The sequence below is a fragment of the Littorina saxatilis genome, linkage group LG13 (genome assembly GCF_037325665.1).
Source record: "Littorina saxatilis isolate snail1 linkage group LG13, US_GU_Lsax_2.0, whole genome shotgun sequence".
In the NCBI taxonomy this organism is placed as follows: domain Eukaryota; kingdom Metazoa; phylum Mollusca; class Gastropoda; order Littorinimorpha; family Littorinidae; genus Littorina; species Littorina saxatilis.
Window position 1 is genome coordinate 36731489 of NC_090257.1, and position 14878 is coordinate 36746366.

General features: G+C 42.4%; 2 protein-coding genes across 2 annotated transcripts in view; one reads left to right on the plus strand and one right to left on the minus strand.

The window, feature by feature from the left end:
- LOC138945633 (uncharacterized) overlaps positions 1–14878 on the minus strand; it is a 152020-nt gene that overhangs the window by 105545 nt on the left and 31597 nt on the right. The window contains exon 2 of the mRNA XM_070317106.1: positions 6316–6419. The gene's annotated coding sequence lies outside the window, so the exon portion shown is untranslated. The remainder of the gene's footprint in view (positions 1–6315; positions 6420–14878) is intronic.
- LOC138945638 (uncharacterized) overlaps positions 1–14878 on the plus strand; it is a 120170-nt gene that overhangs the window by 31346 nt on the left and 73946 nt on the right. The window contains exons 2-3 of the mRNA XM_070317113.1: positions 5468–5623; positions 6288–6444. Coding sequence (XP_070173214.1) covers positions 5468–5623; positions 6288–6444 — 313 coding nt within the window. The remainder of the gene's footprint in view (positions 1–5467; positions 5624–6287; positions 6445–14878) is intronic.

Consider the following 14878-nt stretch of genomic DNA (forward strand, 5'->3'; position numbering starts at 1 on the left):
AAATTCGTACCCCAACTAAAGCATTCATTCCCGTGCCATTGCATTCAAACTTGCAATGCCATTTTAGGCCAACCATTTTATTATCTGGCACACCTTTCGGGTCAAAGATTTTTTCAACAGGGATCACGCGACCGCCGCTCAAAAAAGGGTACCCCCAAAATCGACGTGACAAAAACGAAATGATTGATACAACCATGATCTCTGCACCAGAACAACATTGTCAGCTCACGGCACAAGTTAACAGAGTGAGTGTGTGTGTGTGTGTGTGTGTGTGTGTGTGTATGTGTGTGTGTGTGTGTGTGTGTGTGTGTGTATGTATGTGTGTGTGTGTGTGTGAATCAAGGCAAGACCACCCTGTTGTTTAAGCAAGCAGCAGAAAATGGCTTTACCTGTACCTCGAGCACGTGCGCGTTGCTACACTTTTCAGTAAAGCGCTGTTATGACACCCTCCCATAATAACTCTTTCACTCTTTTCACAAAAGACTGACACCTTTGCGCCTTTATTCACAAACGTCACCGTTCTATGGCTTGAGCATGTTCATACTTTGCTCTAAGCTTTGCCTACATGTATGTGTCTTGTTGTATGTGGCTACAATTCCTTGTGCGTTCGTCAACATTAAAAGTGAAGTGGAGGCGCGTCCGTTAAAATTGCAAGGATCACACGTCTTTTTCTTTTTTTTAAAGAAAGTTTTTTGTTTGTTTGTTGTTGCGTGGACATATTCAAAGTGCATCTGCCCAATTTTGAACAAAACAAGAAATTCCTCCGAGGTAGGAAAAACACCCCCGTCCTTACCATTCTCACTGCCACCAACTGAGAAGGTTATTTCCCTTTGACCATTAATATGTCCCTCTATAAGTCCTTGTAGAATCTGAATCCACCAATAACTCCCTAACCGTGTGTTTGACTGGTCCCAATTTTTGTAAGGACCGTCTCAGGAATGTATAGAACCTGTTCACCAAGTTTGGTGACGATCGGTCCGTTCATTCTTGAGATCTATATGCGAACACAAACAAACAAACAAACACATCGACCGAATCCTATACACACCCCTATACCGGGGGTGTAAAGACATGACTAAAGGTATTTAGCTTTAAAACGTCTGTTTGTCAAAATGCATTAACTAAAGTTAAAGCAGAGGTGCGGCTATCCTTCGCATGCTTTACATGCCAATGCTACTCACTTGAATCAGCTCACGTTTTACGGTTTGCTTTTCTGAAAAACTGCATTGTCTGTTGATCTGTATTGCAATGCTGAAAAGAAGATGTCTAACTTGATTTATGTGAATTGCGCTATAACCACGAGGAGTGGAAAGCCTACTTTAAATGACAACTGACACTCCACACTGCGTTTCCTGTGCAGGCAATGACTGTACCCTACCTTTAAAGTAGTCTCTCAGTTGTCAAACAGTGCCTTTCCGATTGTTTTGTCATATAATTACAACTCCGTGATCATTTGAATAAAGCAGATATGTTTTATTACGTAATTTTTTTTTACTAAATTTCAAAGCCATGGCCGGGCATGGTCAGTTGAAGAGTTTTTGTTAGTCAAAATCAACAGGATAATGTATCGATTTCTGGATTTCCCTTCTTTGAGCCATGTGACGTCAGAGGCCGACAAAACTTCATATTTAGGCGGCCAGCCGAGACTACAAAATAGTGCATGTTTGTGTGCGTTCAATCATAAAAACTAAAAGGAATTCTAATCAGAATCGATCGATGCATAAATGTTATTTGTATTTTTGGCCAAAATATGACATTTTACACAGATCTCAAAAGTCATCGTTCACCTCGACCGCTAGCGCGGTCTCGGAGGAACACTGACTGTCTCGATTTGTGTAAAATGTCATATTTTGGTCAAAAATACAAATAACGTATTATGTAGATATGAACAGCAATGTCAGTTGAAGTGGAGATTTTGGAATCGCATGTCTGGAAAACCACAGAAAATGCTCTTATTTTGTCGAGTCAGATTGGGTATGCGTCTTTTGGTCAGAGCCACGCACAGAGATCGTCAGAGTCTGCGGTCTGATAGCAGGGGTCAATCAATACACGACACGGTACTGTACTTACCTGCGCTGTTTACCTGTCATTCTACCTGTCATTAGTACACGGGCAGACGACGCTTCCTAGTCTCTAATCACTGTGTCGAGGGTTATCGAGGGAAGAACGGGATGACAGTTTGCTGATAACGTTCCTCTCAACAAAGTGTGGAATTAGATAGTCTCTTTGGCCTTACGAACCGCAAGAAACGTAAGCAATTAAAGACGAAAAAAGGCAAGACAAGAGTATAGGCTAGCACAATTATTTGATAAGCATGCACAAACGAAACGCTGAAAATGAACGTTGATTTCTATTTGTGCTTACTCCTTCGATTGACGGATGGTCCGCTGTTAGTAACAAAGCAAAGAAGTAGAAGAACGTAGAATTGTAAATATCAATCAAAACTCTTTTGGACTTACCGTATTGGTAGTTATTATTAAACCGTTTCTAAAAGGCGTGTCCTTGTTTGTTTGTTTTTCAATTTATAAAATCAAACCTGGCAAAAAAAGGGCTGATTTTTGGCATCAGAGTACCACAATAAGTCGGTAAAGTCGGTTTTTCCCAAAGTTTCTTTTCTGTTAAGGTTTTAAATCACGTGTACACACAAGTTTGATGGTGTATTTGGTAGACGTCCAAAGACAATATTAAACAGGAATGCGCACCTCTTTTTCCCAACAATTGTGTGTCTAGTACGGAAAAAGATTTACGAAGTAATTATAGTTAAATAGTCTTTTATGTTTTTTTATTTGTTCGACCTTCTTAGGATTATGGAGTTTTATGCACTGCCTTTTATAGTTAACTAAATGTTTGTATTTGAAATAGTCCATTGTAGTCGGTGTAGGCCTTACGCTTATTTTAATCGTTTGTCCAGTATTTAATTTAATTCTCTATTTTTGTATGAACTGAAATGTTTAGTGTTCTTAGTATGTCTTGTTAGGCTAAGTTCTATTTAATCAGAGTATGTTTGCGTGTGCTTATACCTAGTGATATTGTAAAGCGCATAGTGCTTTTAGTTATGCGCTATAGAAATCTCCTTAATAAATAAATAAATAAATAAATAAAAAGTCTGATTTCGTTTTGCACCATGTAAAAGCTTTGACAGTTGTTTTGTGATATATACAGACGATTCAAACGTGGAAGGAACGTATCTTTAGGCAAAGCAGATCAGGGGCGGACTTGTGGTCCATCACGAAACATTCAGTTGTAACATGCGTTTGATCAGGTAGACAAAGGAAGAATTAGATCACAAGGTTAGTGGGGCACCTCGACACAGCCTCGTGGTGATGTATGATTAATTGTTTTAAGTAGGTTGTACATTTAAATGTTCTATTTTGTATATATGTTCTTTTGTAAAGGGCCTAGAGCCATAGGTTAGGCACTTAAATGTCCAGTTATTATCATATTATTATAAAACTAGCATGCACAGTTCTACAGATATAAACTTTTTGTGTCGTTGCATGTTTTTCTTTTCTTCTCTTTTGTCAGTGGAGATATACACTTTTTGTGTTGTTGTTTTTCTTTTGTTTTCTTTATCTCCTTTTTACGAAAAAAACCACGTTCTCCTCGTTTCAGCAGAGCATATATTTCTGATAGAAGTTGAGAGTCAGAAGGTCACTCACGTGAAAGCTTTGACTAAACGGTTTATGAAGTTAACGAACAGCATGTACACCAGACAATTGCAAAACCGGGTGTAAATAAAAGGATGTTTAGACCTTGTAAAAAACGTACACCTGAAGATGAGTTTTTATATATTATCGTTCTTATTTTTTTTGAGTGACTCTTCCAAGGAACCTGTTTGTTTCTCTCGTAAACGCCGTGCATAGCTTTGATAAGGCCAAAAAAAAAAAAAAATAGGTCTGTTTACGGTAACCCGACTGACCCTAGTTTTTTCGCGCGACCCTAGACTTTTTTTTTGCATTTGGGGAAAAAAAAATAAAAAATAAAAATCTCGGTTTTTTTTGGCAAAATAACGTAAAAATATGGTTTTTTGGAGAGAAAAAAATATAAAAATAAAAAAAATCCCGACCTACCGACCCTATTTTTTTGGCCTATGTTACCGTAAACAGACTTTTCTTTTGTTGGCCTAACTGTACCATCATTCGCAAAATATTGCTTGTTTCGATTGTTCCAACCTTTCTCTTTAATGGCTATCTCGGGTTTTTACGTTGTATGTTATTCCGTATTTGTATTTTATCTTATGGTGGTTTTTTTTTTAAAGGTTATTGGGTGAGGGTTTAAACTTTTATTGTACATTTTATGAATGTGTATGCTTTCATAAACTTCAAATCTGTTCCGGGTGGTTGTTCTTCTGCCCTAAAACCCCTAGCAGTCCAAACTTGCAAGCATCTTCAAAGTGCACCCTTTCCCCTCCCAGCCCATTAAAACAGCAAGATCTGGTCGTCGCAACAAAAACTCCTCTGTTTGCATAAGTGACACAACCCCTCTGCGCAGTCCAGTCTACTCAAACTTCTCTGTCTGACGACTGCCACAAAACAGTGGGGGTAGGGGTGTAAACCGCCGCGAAACTATCTCTCCCTGCAGTAAACTTCTCATTCATAAGCGTCACCGTGTAATTGTAAAGCTATCATATTGCCGCTGAAATGCAGCCTCCACCGGTCTACAGCTCAAGTGCTTTCAGTGACTTATTATTTCTTCCTTGTTCAGCTTTGGGATTAACTTTTTTTCTTTTGTTTTGCGGGACACACAGATAGTACCTCTACTGTAGAAGTAGAACTTGTAAAGATTACATGGTACATGTCTGAAAATTAATGTTGAAACAGTGTCTGTGTGTGTGTGTGTGTGTGTGTGTGTGTGTGTGTGTGTGTGTGTGTGTGTGTGTGTGTGTGTGTCCGTGTCAGTGTGTGTGTGTGTCCGTCTGTGTGTGTGTGTGCAGTGTGTGTCTGTGCCGGTGCCGTGTGTGTGTGTGTGTGTGTGTGTGTGTGCAGCGCAGCTCAGTCCTGGTGTTGCCTGATACTTTTCCATACACGACATTTATGCGATGCTCCGTATATCATATGTGCGTTACTGTCCGCTTGTCCGGCAGCCAGTGTCTCACAGTTTGTCTGTTTGATGTTTGTTTTTGTGGAAAGAGATCTGTTTCATTGCGTTAATATTTGATAATGTGGTTTTCGTTCACAAGCTTTTTGAGAATATTGACTATTAGTGTGGAGAAAAACCCTTCAGAGTCTCCCAAAGATCTTAACTGTTTTCGGTACCTGAGTCTTTAATCTCTCCACAACTCCTTAGCTATTTCACTCTCCTCACCGCTCAGCTCGCCCCTGCAGCCCCCCCCCCCCCCCCCCCCCCCCCCCTCCCTCCCCCCTCTCTAAAACACATTCCGTGTGAATCGCATGATGTATTTGTAGCCTTGGAACACATATCTACGAGCAGTTTTACTCATTCTGTTATGCTTTTTCTTCTTCTCCAGACGTTTGTGGAATTCTACCCCCTTCCTGCTGACGAGAGAAATGTGGAACTGCGTCTTTTGGTCAAGGGACGCAACTCAGCAATACAAAACTCCGATCCAGCAGTACAGACCGGTGTTGTCTCCCTTGGATCGGGCCCTCGAATTCTCATTGAACTGGTACGTGTTCCGATCCTCATTTCACTAACATGGATGTGATTGTTTAGATCCGAAATGTTCTTAGTTCAAGAAAAGCTACACAAGATGAGTTGATCTCCATTGCTGTTTTCTTTTTTAGCTGGTTTATTTGTTGATTACATTGTCGCTTTATTTGTTAGCTGCTTGTGATTTATTATGCAATTATGAATTCAACCGGATACGAAGTATTTTTTTGAGCTGTATATTGAATAACTCAGTAAATCTCTCTCTCTCTCTCTCTCTCTCTCTCTCTCTCTCTCTCTCTCTCTCTCTCTCTCTCTCTCTCTCTCTCTCTCTCTCTCTCTCTCTCTCTCTCTCTCTCTCTCTCTCTCTGTTTTTCGTTTCTCCCCTTTTTGACAATGGAACAATAAGAGTGAAATAGTAATACTCGTCAATTGTTGATTGTGCCATATTCTGATCGCAACTGTGTAAATACCGTACATCTATACAACATGCTCATGGTTTATGCATAAACATTTCTGGTTGCTGCTGTTATGTATGAGTGTTTTTTCTCTTCAAAGATAGTATTGCATGAAAATGAACATAGCAATTTGAACAAAAAACCATTTGTTCACAAATAGTATTGAATGAACATGAATATAACATTTGTATAAACCAACAGTAAATCATACATTCTTCTCCACAGGGAGAAGACAGTGGAGAGGATTTCTCACCTGTGTGGATGACTGTATGTCTGCTGGCCACTGTCCTGATTCTATGGTCACTCTGGTCGCCTCGCTCTCTGCAATCTCTGAGTGGTCTTACACGGCTGGCAGTTCTGAAACACACGAGGAATGCATCTGGTGAGTGGTTTTCTTGGTACCTTGTGCGTGTGTCGGACGGAAGGCAGGGAGAGATGTCCCAAACTGGTATGGCACTGATGCACAGTGTGGTATTGAGGTTTGAAGGGTGTTTGGTTGTGGCTATGTGTGTGTGTTTTTGTCCTTCGATCTGTTAGAGGCTGCTTGTCTACATCATTTGTTTGTTGAATGCGTGTCCAATTGATGCGTTTACCCCCCCCCCCCCTCTCCCTCTGTCTCTCTCACACACACACGCGCGCACACCCGCACGCACACACGCACACACACACACCGTGCACGCACGCACACACGCGCACACACACACACACACACACACACACGTAACGAGAGCAAAATAGAGATAACTCCAATACATTATCTCTTCATGTACCCTCGTGTAAAAGGCACTATTTTATATTGAACATATTTAAAACCCAATCAGTGAGTCATATTATTAATAATTGTGTATTAGTTTTTGAATCTGTATTCGTGATAAATGACAGATGGCATAAAGCAACCGTTCCATTGAGTAAAACAGAAACACATTTCATATCTTGTCATTGATACGAGCATTTATTGATTAGTATTTTGGCGAGAACTGTGTAATTCTGTCATTCTATACACTGTTGGGGGGCTGTCGCACGGTTTTGAATCACTGTATGGTTGCAAACAACTTTAATGTTTCTGGAAAGAACTAGTGCTTTACCAACACGAATTGACTCATTAATATCGTTCGACTTATTCCATGTTGTGTAGGTCGTTAGAGGATGTACATACGTACATTTACGGTGTATAGAATTCTTTTTCCATTTAGTTATCGAAACTCAGGAAACGATGAAGAACCTGCAGTCAAAGTAACTGAACAAAGAAAGAAACAAAGAAAGAAAGAAAAAAAAAACATCACCTCGACGCATGAACACACCTCAGGTTTGAATTCTGAATGATATAGGGTTATGATGTTTATTGTCTAGCTGTGGCAGATCATGTTTACCTTGGGCTGCATGCCATGATGACTGTGAAAATACAACAAGTAAACAATAAGGAACATCTGTCGCGTATTGATATGCACCCAGAATTAAGAACGAACAATGAAGTGGGATGACGTGTTCATGAACTAATTTTGTTAATATACACGTACCAGGTGTTACGGGAAAAGCACCGCCAACAATTGTACCCCCATCTGTGAACATAACACACCAAAAGGCAAAACAATAAGGACTTACGTTGCATCCTCATTTGACAATAAGTTGTGCGCGTCCCAAGGATCCACGTTACACAATCATTCAGGAAAAAAACCCAGCAAATTATGTAGCTGCCACTTTTTTAAATTTTTTGTAAAAACATTTTTTTATGTAGCTGCCACTTAATTACTTGTCGAATCCCCGAAATACACACTGGATGGATAACCTGCAGATCTTTTGCTTTTCAAGTCGAAAAGAAAAAGACGAGCGGACGCGTCGAACAGCAAGATAATACTTGCATGTATTGTAATGATGGAATTCTTGCAAATGGTGGGTTAACTCTGCTAAACTACTTCGCAAAACTTGTCTGGGGTTATTTTGGCGCTGTCTAAAATGGAAAATTCTCTTTTGGATACTATGTTGTTTTGGATACATTTTATTTTGCCACATTTCATGTAAAGTTTCCTGAAGATCTGTCTAGTAGTTTTCTCTGACTCGCTCTACACATACACTCACACATACATTGGGGTGTACACTACATTTGGGTGTGCACGTTAAAGATCCCACGATTGACAAAAGGGTCTTTCCTGGCAAAATTGTATAGGCATAGATAAAAATGTCCACCAAATACCCGTGTGACTTGGAATAATAGGCCGTGAAAGGTGAATGCTCGCCCTAATAGGCTTGAGGTTTGCTGGCCGATTTGAATGCGTGATATATTGTGTAAAAAAGTCCATCTCACACGGCATAAATAAATCCCTGCACCTTGAATCCGTGGTTGAGATATATGTGCGCGATATAAATTGCATATACCACCCACCCTCGTCTCGATTCCCTGTCAATGTTAAAAGAATTAGTGAAAACTGAACAAAATGTCAAAAAAGTACCAGAGGCCTTTAGCACTGTTGACAGTCACTAGTAATGTCCCCAAGGGAACTGCCCTGTTTTTCTTTTATGCACGTGAAACACGCAGGGCCACTGCCCTTTTGCCAACACAAATGAGGGCACACACTAGCGTAGTGAATCATCGAGACCAGACACATCATCGAAGTCTAATCAAAAGTCTCGTCATTCCGCTGGGGGCAGTTCAGTATTATTTGTCACTGTGTCTGAGCCGAGTGCTCTTTGTGTCTATTTGCCGTGTCTGTCGCCTGCAAATTGGGTAGAGGATTCTGCGAGACTCTGATCTTGAGGACTGCATGACTGTCATGATGTCTCTATTCAAAGTTTGTCTCTAAAAACTGCACCTTACTGCAGTAAACCAAACCGATGTATTGGATCTGCAAATGGCATAGAGAGGACAAGAAAAGAGTTAAAACAAATCATGACAATGTCTATTAAATCAGGAATAGTCGCAGTCGCAACGACAGTTCCGTCTTTGCCTTGAAGTATACAAGACGGACCGGGGAATGATGCAAAATGACCTAAAGAACGGATTATGACTAAGGCTCCATCAGTGTTGGGGATTGCGGAGAGGGAATTATGAAGTCAGACAATAGCAGCCTCGGGCAAGGGTTATTGGGGCCATTCCACAATGCAATTTTTTGGGTCGATTTTTGACTCGGTCCTTGAGCTGAAGAGAGAGAGAGAGAGAGAGAGAGAGAGAGAGAGAGAGAGAGAGAGAGAGAGAGAGAGAGAGAGAGAGAGAGAGAGAGAGAGAGAGAGAGAGAGAGAGAGAGAGAGAGAGAGAGAGTCTATTTTTCTTTTTGGAAAGCGGCAAAGCAAACAAAACAACAACCTGTGTCAAACATCACTTTTGCAGTTTGCCATTACATCTCAGTGAGTCACTGATGAGTCGATAGACTGTAACAACGACGGCTGATGCAACGTATTAAATATGATCTTGCGTGCAGTTACAAGCAGTTCGATCTCTACGCTCTCCAATCTCCAGCGCAAGTGTTCCACTTCTGCTTGTTGTTTGTTCACAGTTTTCCCTTTGGCATTGCAACGAATGAGTTGTTTGTTGATCTCCATAGTGTTGAGGGTGATGCTCGTGCTGTACGGCTGGAAACAACCTTCCTCCCCTCACCCTCACTCTCCTGCCCCCCTCCCTCTCCACCTTCCCCCATTATCCCCCACTTCCAACACACCCCCCCCCCCTCTCCCCGTGATTTTTGCCTTACTTTTGTTCCTCATGATAACGATGATTGGATGTGACGGGTTATGATTGGCGATGAGTAATGGCACGGACAAAAGGCCGCAGCTGCCTTCTAGCAAATTCCTTCACTTCGGCGTTTGGTACTTGTGCAAGGGTGACATTTGATCAGGGATTCTTATGGCCACCAGAGAGAGATCAAGAGGCTCTTCGTTTCTCTCTGTCTGTCTGTCTGCATGTCTGTCTGTCTGTCTGTCTGTTTGTCTGTCTGTACTGTCTCTGTCTGTCTGCCTGTCTCGTGGCGGTCCTTCAGGCTGATGACCAACAATCACACGTCTCATCCTAGCTGGGGAAACAAAATCACAATCAACGGACGAAAGAAAAACATTAAACAAAACGCGAGAACACTCCCAGGAAAGGTCATATTTTAAATCTTAAATATTTCCTTTAAAATCGCAGAAAAAATCTGATGACGAGACTCACGAAGAGGTTACTGACAGACCCTCCCCCACCCCCGCTTCTCTTTCAACGCTTCTGCCTCCCCCCTCCCACCAGCTCCAAACCTAAGCAGTGACTGTCGCACTTCCCATGCGACCATAGCAAGAGCAAACACAAACACCGGGCAATCTCCAGAGCCAGAAGGTCCTCGGCACGTTATACTCGTGACGGCTTGTCAGGATAATGACCCACAATCACACTTCTCTTCGCCTCGCAAAGACCGCGAGGACACTCTTCCTGGCGCTGTTATGTAAGAGCGGGCGAGTATTTCTGGGAACCGGTGACTGTGAGAAAACGGCTGTTCACGCAATACAAAAAGTGCTGGCTGAACTGGAAACTCATGGGCGGGGATGTAGCTCAGTCGGTAGCGCGCTGGATTTGTATTCAGTTGGCCGCTGTCAGCGTGAGTTCGTCCCCACGTTCGGCGAGAGATTTATTTCTCAGAGTCAACTTTGTGTGCAGACTCTCCTCGGTGTCCGAACACCCCCTTGTGTACAAGCAAGCACAAGACCACGTGCGCACGAAAAAGATCCTGTGATCCATGTCAGAGTTCGGTGGGTTATAGAAACACGAAAATACCCAGCATGCTTCCTCCGAAAGCGGCGTACGGCTGCCTAAATGGCGGGGTAAAAAAACTGTCATACACGTAAAATTCCACTCGTGCAAAAAACACGAGTGTACGTGGGAGTTTCAGCCCACGAACGCAGAAGAAGAAGAACTGGAAACTCAAATACTTGCCCCCAGCTTTTTAGTTTTTAGTTTCTTTGTTTTGTTTATTTTCTTCTCGCAGTTTGTGTTGGTCAAGTTTCTCAGGGCATTCTGTTGTTCGCTGTCCAGTACGTACTTCTTCTGTTACAATGAAATGCTTTTCTGGGATAGGGAGAGGTCAATTAATAAACCCTTTTCAAATCTACCTGGCAATCGTCATTAAGTTAACCAAAGACATTTCGACTTCTTTCTTCACTATGTATCTCTGCGTCTCCCTGTTTCTATGACTGTCTCTCTCTATATCTCTCTCTGTCTATCTGTCCATCAGTCTGTCGATCTGTGTGTCTGTCTGTCTCTTTCTCTGTCTGTCTGTCTGTCTGTCTGTCTGTCACATTATGCTGCATTATGGAGTTTGTTTGGATCCCCGTGGTTAACTTCATTATCGAGTTTTCAGTGTTATGAGACTGTGTACCGATATGGGTGTCAGATAGTACGTTATGTCGATAAAGAAACACCTACAGGATCATTCTGATAAGCATCGCTCCACGGCTATTGCCAGTTGTCTCTCTGACCGGACGCCACAGTCCTACGCGAATCTATCAAAACAAAAATATAGAGTTATCTCCCATATGTTTTTCGCGAGCACTGATCTAAATTTGAGATCAGTGTTCGCGAGACGAAAATGATTGCAGATTGGCTGACTTCGACAGCGATCTCCGTTCTGTTCTTCACAGTTATGATAAAGACATCGTTCTAAGGTCAAAACAAGTCGAAATTTTGGGACTGCTGCCGGAAGGAGACCGTAATATATGGTTTCATCACTGTCAACTGGTTACAGAAAAAATCGTCTGCTCCAGTGAGCGCCGAAACCAAACGGTTGATTATCACGTGACACTTTTGCCATATTTAGAGTTGTTTGCACAGTAAATAAATCCGCGAAAGATAGCTCGCTTGAAACTGTCTTACATAACAATTCCTTTTGTAATTTAAAAATTACACAACACCATGAAAAATCATTATCGACGATCGCGAATCTGCTTATATCAATAATACATTACAAAAAGCTCTAAATATGTAAAATAAAAAAAAAATCGGTTTCCTTGCCAGACAGGGAAACTCAAGGCATCCTGTCAGGGAGAGAATGAGCCGAACTCATTTTGACCTGAGTTCAGGATGCTACAGGATGTCAACGAATAATATAGTTTAGTCAATAATTGGACAATTAACTGTATTGCGTGGACACAAACAAGTACATAAACGTATTGATTAGCCACTCGGCGTAGCTTCATTTCAGTATATTAATTCTGACTCCTCCCGACACTGAATGATAAAGTTATATGCTTTAGTTTTGTTTCGTTGTTTTTGTTGTTGTTGTTGTGTGTGTGTTTTATTTTAGGGGGTTGGAGTATTTTTTTGTTTTCCATTTCATTTCATTACCGACCACAGTTTTTTGGCGTAACGCTATATTCTCGGAAACGACTTCCCAAGATCTACTCTTACCTAAGTCTCTCCATAGTTGTCTAAGCCTGTAGTAACCACAGAGATTATAGCTAGACTAGAGCCACCAAGCGCTGCTTTTGCCGTGGCAACCGGCCCCCGCGCATCCGCCATTTCAGTGTGCCCTTTCAGGGCTCCCCACGGACGTCCCTCCTAGTGCGTCCCAGGACCCCCACTTTTAATTTTTAGCGGGTCCATGGACCCCCACTGCAGTATTTTAGAGGGTCCCAAGGGTCCAAAAGCCGAAAAGTCCCAGTGTACTTGTAAAACATTGTGGTCACGTATAGTGTACTGCGAAGTGTCTTTTTCGTTGGAATATTCTAGGTGGACATGACAATCCAACAACACTTTGATGAATGGAACACACACACACACGCACTCACACACTTTCCATATTAAGTGCGTCCCAGGACTCGCTCTTTTAAAGTCTAGAGGCTGAGGGTCCAGTTCTAGTACGTGTTTTCGGCTTCCAGTGCGTATAGGACGCAGGGACGCGCGCTATGGGGAGCCCTGCCTCTCTTTCGCTGGCACACCTTGGTCTAGATCTCTGTGGTAGTAACCCAAGTTTCACCAGTTTGATTGACAACCCCATTCTTGTAATCACAGTCTGCACAGACTACCCCGCTGTTTCTAATTCCTACCCCGCCACCTCCAACAGCACTGCCAACAAAAGGGACCAATCATTGCTCGCCTCTGGAAAACGTCAGGCGTCTGTAGGATTACCGCATTTAGCCCGCTGATCTAAATCTGCTGATGAGCGTAGTACTAGTGTCTGTTGAGAGTTGATGAAGGGTAAATCCGGTTTGATTGAAGGAGGTTGGTAAAAGTTACCTCCCTTCTTTCCTGTGTAGAACATTGTGTAACAATAATAAGGCCAAAGGAGTTGGATACTTCGATTCTTTTTCTTCTTCGTTCATGGGCTCAGACTCCCACGTTCACTCATGTTTTTAGCACGAGTGGATTTGTACGTGTATGACCGTTTTAACCCCGCCATTCAGGCAGCATACGCCGATTTCGGGGGAGGCATATCCCTGGGTATTTTCGTGTTTCTATAACCCACCGAACTCTGACATGGATTACAGGATCGTTTCCGTGCGCACTTGGTCTTGTGCTTGCGTGTACACACGAAGGGGGTTAAGTCACTAGCAAGTCTGCACATAAGTTGACCTGGGAGATCGGAAAAATCTCCACTCTTAACCCACCAGGCGGCAGCGACCGAGATTCGAACTCACGACCTCCCGATTAGGAGGCCGACGGCTTACCACCACACCACCGCGCCCGTCATACTTCGATTAACCAGGGCTTTGATACAAGCCCCTGTACTGTAACCCATCACATACCTGCCCAGGCTGTTACGTACGCTTAGGACACCCTTCCAATTGGACGTGCATATACGGGGTGTCTCAAAAAAAAGTACCCGATTTTCTTTCCATACTACAGAAAAGTCAGTAACTTTATTGAAATCGTGTTTACGTGATATTGCAGTCAGTTCATAGAAGTTTTGTCCCCACTTCACAGCTTTCAGTTGAGATCGTCTGTTTCTTCACACCGTCACGTGTTCAATGTAGCCACCCCGTTTTCCAATGATAGACTGGATCCTCATTGCAATAGTGTTCATTACATTGGGGAATGTTTCCTGTGGGATGTTCTGGATTTCTCTGAGAATGTGGTGGGGCTCCATCCTGTTGGAACCACTGTGTTGTCATTCTGATTTCATTGTCCCTTCTCTTAGTTTTTCCATTTCTCGGTACTGATGTTTCAATGTCTTTTGAGGTACTTTTTGTTGAGACACCCTATATACATGAAACCATGACACACATCCTACGGCCTGGAGGCTTTCTGTGCTGTTTGGGAATATTGATACTGAATTTGTTTTGACAAGTTGATATATGTGTTACCAAAGTAATCCAACAACAAAGACTTCCCATTTCCGCACAGGAAGCATGCAACAAGGCTGTTTATTTTTGACATGTGTCCTTCTTCTTCTTCTTCTTCTTCGGCGTTCCAGAATTTTCTGGTTACGTGTGAGCTCGTTTGCCCATTTGGGTCCCCCACACTATACTCTAGTATAGTCAGCTTCACTTTCGTTGAGTAGACATGCTGGGTATTTTCTTGTTTCCATAACCCACCGAAACCTGACATGAATTACAGGATCTTTTCCGTGCGCACTTGGTCTTGTGCTTGCGTATACACAAGTCACTAGCATGTCTGCACATAAGTTGACCTGGGAGATCAGAAAAATCTCCATTTTTAACCCACCAGGCGGCAGCGACCGGGATTCGAACCCACGACCTCCCGATTAGGAGGCCGACGTCTTACCACCACGCCACTGCGCCGTTTGACACGTGTCCAAGTGGAGGGATTGTCTTAACCGAAAATAAAAGCATATCCAGATCTGAGAAACGGAGCGGAATCGACTATAGGGGACTGACTGCGCCTTTAACCAATGGACGCTTAA